Genomic DNA, 4,696 nt, shown 5'->3' on the forward strand with positions numbered 1-4,696 from the left:
TTAAAGGAAACCCTTTATATTATAACGGTGATGTCACGGCATCCGAAGGTGCTGATTGGACGGGAGCAGCCCGTGGTGATTCAAACGCACTCCAAACGCCACTTATTCCCATTTAGAAAAAAAAAGATTTAACAAAAAAGGAGCAAACAAACATGAACAGAAATGGCTCCATAATTCTAGTTCAACTTCAAATGTAACGAACAATTATCTGAAACTACTGACAAGGAGCTCTAAGCAGCGTAACTAGAGGTCAAAACTGTCATGTAACCATGGTAACCAACCGCCTGCTCCGTCACCCACACACACCTTCAGTCACCTGACTTCACCTCAGGCTTTACCTCCAATTCCTAGGCAACACTCCCATAAGGCTACTGAAGTTACATATTTCTAGACTAAAATTCATAATACTGAATGAATATTGCAGCAATTATTTAAAATGGCTACAACAGTGACAGAATCCCCCTTTGTGCTTCCTTTGAAATTAATCGCCAGCTCTCCTCTCTCACCTTATTTGCGGCCACAGTGTTGCTCTTAGCGTTAATTTTATTTTTTAAATGTTCATAGCTTTCCATGAGGACAAGCTGCTCCTCTTGTGTGAAATCTGCAGCCCGTGAACGCTCCATTTTTCGTGGAAGTAGAATCATATGAGGCCAAAACGCCCCCTTTTCTGTGAATGCGCACAGAGCACAAAGCTGACAGCCGGACTGAACAAACCTTGATGATAACCACCGTCGTGATACCACTTAACTTTGACTGGAGCTTTCAGGTTTGGTTGAGCCTGATAGTGAACACACAGCCTGGGGATGCTGAGCCTCCTTCAGGTGTATGTGTGTGTGTGTGTGTGTGTGTGTGTGTCAGTGTGTGTGTACCTTCAGAGGGGTCCAGTCTCCGGGCGCGGCGGCCATGTTTGGAGTTGTTGTGTACAAACATGTTGTCTGAGACGGCGAGGACATGGCCGTCCACATTCACCGTCGTGGACACCACCACCTGCACACACACACACACACACACACACACACACATACACAAAACTTTATTTATAAGTGCACACAGCCCATGACGCTTGTTTGCAAGCGAGGCGAGCGAGGAGAGAGCGAGGAGAGAGCGAGGAGCGGCCCGGCGTGTCGGCTTCTCACACAGCTGAAGCTTTTCTGTCTGACGGCCCCTGAACGCACCACCGAGCTGGTTCCAGCTTCACTACTGAGACTGAATGTGTGTGTGTGTGTGTGTGTGTGTGTGTGTGTGTGTGAGATGAGAGTTTCAGACAAAATCCTGATTTAAAAAAAAAAAACAAAACAAAACAAAGAGCAGCTGATTTAAGGAGCTCGAGTTCAGCTGCTCCATTTAATCTGCTGACACACACACACACACACACACACACTCTCTCTCTCTCTCTCTCTGCAGGGCGTTATTAACCCCTGGCATGGTGGGAGGGCTCTGTGTGTGTGTGTGTGTGTGTGTGTGTGTGTGTGTGTGGGGCTGCTGCTTGTGTCTCAATGAAACAGGGATTAGCAGTGTGACTGCTGAGATAAAAGACGCTTTCAGACACACACACACACACACACACACACACACACACACACACACACACACACACACACACACACACACACAGTGAGTAGTCCTTCATCAGCCTCTTCAGCAGAAGGAGCTGCAGCTTATCACTGACAGCCAACCTCGCTCGCCCGCTCTCTCTCTTTGTGTGATTGATCCACTAATTATTGATTAGCTGTATTATCCCATTAGCTTCAATGGTCATTCTCACACACACACTCACACTCACTCAGACACACACACACACATACACACACACACTCACTCACACACTCACTCACACACACACTCACACTCTCTCTCTCACACACACACACACACACACAGTCCTCCACGCTGTGCTGAGCTGCCTGACAGGATGTTCAGAGCAGACAGACAGGTGGTGAGACAGGTGAACTCAGGTGAGGAGGCTTGGGTTAGCACTGGCTGGTTGCCATGGCGACAGCAGGGTGAAGGATGCGGCAGTCAGTTGCCGTGGTGACAGCAACTGAAGACACACCTCACCGATCCACTGATGGACGGCCCGTCGTTACCATGGCAACGCCTACATGTGGTCTACTTAGTGGTTTTCCTGTCAGAGGCTGTGATTGGTCAGGCTGAAGTGAAACTGGTTTAATCTGGTCCGAACTGGTTTAATCTGGTCTGAACTGGTTTAATCTGGTCTGAACTGGTTTGTTTGGCTCATCATTAGCCAGTTTTTCAGGTCAGTTTTTATGTTAGCATCATGCTAACATTGTGTAAGTGACATTTCTCTCAGTCACACTGTTGTTTTTAGCTGTCTGCTAGCTAATGCTAACTGACTTCAGCCACTTGACACTGCAATGTAGCTAACGGCTAACTTTAGCTAACATAATGGACATTATGATAGAGATAAAGCTAACGTAGCGAAATGCTAATGACGTTTATAACTCCACATTCAGAACACGTGACCAGGTGATGCATGTTTGCTAATTTGCTACAGGACTGAACCGGTCTGAACGGGCCGGAGCTGGGTTGAACTGGTCTGAACTGGTTTGAACCGGTCTGCACCGATCTGAACCGGTCTGAACTGGTCTGAGCTGGGCTGAATTGGGCTGAACTGGGCTGAACCGGTCTGAACTGGTCTGAACCGGTCTGAACTGGTTTGAACCGGTCTGCACCGATCTGAACCGGTCTGAACTGGTTTGAACCGGTCTGAACCGGTCTGAACCGGTCTGAACTGGTCTGAACTGGGCTGAACCGGTCTGAACTGGTTTGAACTGGTTTGAACCGATCTGAACCAGTCTGAACCGGTCTGAACTGGTCTGAACTGGGCTGAATTGGGCTGAACTGGGCTGAACAGGTCTGAACTGGTCTGAACCGGTCTGAACTGGTCTGAACTGGTTTGAACCGTTCTGAACCAGTCTGAACCAGTCTGAAATGAGCTGAACCGTTCTGAACCGGTCTAATCCCAGGTCATCATTAGCACAATCAGTGTTTATGTGCAGAAATTAGCATCATGTTAGTGTTATGTTTCTTAGCGCATCTTAACAACCGTCTCACCCTCTGACTCTGAAAATTATCAAGAAATTAGAAAAAAATATAAGAAAATCAAAACATGAACATGAACATAAAGAAAACAGTAAAACAAAACACCAAAACAAGAAAATTAACAAAAAATAAATAAAATAAAAATCTTTCATAAGCACTGAACCCTTTGATGCTGAAAATTATCAAGAATTTAATGATAAAAGAAGAAAAAGAAAATACAGGAAATTTTGTAAAACACTTCCTGCCCAAGTTTATAAAAGCACAAGAAAACTGTTCAAAAATATAACAGATATAAATATGAATATGAATATGAATATGAATATGAATATGAATATGAATGTGAATATAAATATAAATATAACGCTTCATGAAAAAAGACACAAAACTCCCTTACAAAATGTAAGAAAATCCAAAAAACACAAAAATTAAACTAAAGATAAATACAGACAGAGAGACAGACAGGCAGAGAGACAGGCAGGCAGACCGACAGGCAGAGAGAGAGACAGGCAGAGAGGTAATGAAATTCAGATTCTTGCAGCTGAAGTGAGAAGCTGAGCTCCCGTCTGTCTGTCTGACTGAACCAGCCAATCACAGACAGGCAGGCAGACAGGCAGAGAGACAGACGGGTCCCTGCTGACCTCTCATAACATCTGCAAAGCAATAAGCCTCAGCCGCCCCGCCATACGGCATTATGGGATACCAGGTCCTCCAGAGCCAAGTGCTGCCCTTTAGGGAAATGAATTGTGTGTGTGTGTGTGTGTGTGTGTGTGTGTGTGTGTGTACCTGGAACCTCCTCATGTCTCGGGGGTTGCCGGCGTTCTTCAGGCAGTTCTGGTTGCACTTGAGGAAGAACTTCAGGAAGAACCTAAAAACAAAACAGCCTCAGGTCATGTGACTGGAACCACACAGAACCACAGAACCACAGAACCACACAGAACCACAGAACCACAGAACCACAGAACCACAGAACCACAGAACCACACAGAACCACAGAACCACAGAACCACAGAACCGCAGAACCACACAGAACCACAGAACCGCAGGACAGGCGAGAACATGCTGACCGTGTGTGTTCTGACACAGCCGCAGGAGAACAGGAGGAACCGCAGCCAGCCGACCTCACTCTGCCAGCCTGGTGCATTATGGGAGTTCTCACCAGGTGACGTGTTACCCAGCAGCTTTCTGCGTAACACAACACCTTCCACTTAGATCATCACAACACCAGGAGAACCAGGAGAACCAGGAGAACCAGAAACACCAGGAGAACCAGAAACACCAGAAATACCAGGAGAACCACCTCTCTCTGCCTCTCTGTCTCTCCATCACTCTGACAACAGGTGTTCTGCAACAGAACGTCGCAGAACAACTAGTAGACCATCTGACCAACAGCCCCTTCTCTCTTCACCCCATGCAGTTTGGCTTCAGAGCCAATCACTCCACTGAAACCGCCTGCTGCTACTTCCTGGAGTCTGGCAAAGCAAAGATGGACAAGGGGGGAGTGATTGGTGCTGCGTTCTTAGATCTGAAGGCCTCTGATACCATCAGCCATGAGGTGCTTATCACCAAACTGTCCAAGTTCACTTTATTCTCCTCGTGCCATAAAATGGATGAGATCCTATCTTGAGGGTAGGTG

The 4,696-nt window shown here is 46.7% G+C and overlaps 1 protein-coding gene across 1 annotated transcript in view; it reads right to left on the bottom strand.

Annotated features, from left to right (window-relative positions):
* Positions 1-4,204, bottom strand: part of LOC115356751 (transcription factor COE1-like) — a gene marked incomplete at its 3' end in the record, with an annotated part of 18,867 nt that extends 14,663 nt beyond the window's left edge. Inside the window, exons 1-3 of the mRNA XM_030047981.1 lie at positions 4,182-4,204; positions 3,847-3,928; positions 870-987 (exon numbers count right to left, since the gene is read on the bottom strand). Coding sequence (XP_029903841.1) covers positions 870-987; positions 3,847-3,928; positions 4,182-4,204 — 223 coding nt within the window. The remainder of the gene's footprint in view (positions 1-869; positions 988-3,846; positions 3,929-4,181) is intronic.
* Between the last annotated feature and the right edge of the window lie 492 nt (positions 4,205-4,696).

This window comes from Myripristis murdjan, unplaced genomic scaffold (genome assembly GCF_902150065.1).
Source record: "Myripristis murdjan unplaced genomic scaffold, fMyrMur1.1, whole genome shotgun sequence".
Classification (NCBI taxonomy): Eukaryota; Metazoa; Chordata; class Actinopteri; order Holocentriformes; family Holocentridae; genus Myripristis; species Myripristis murdjan.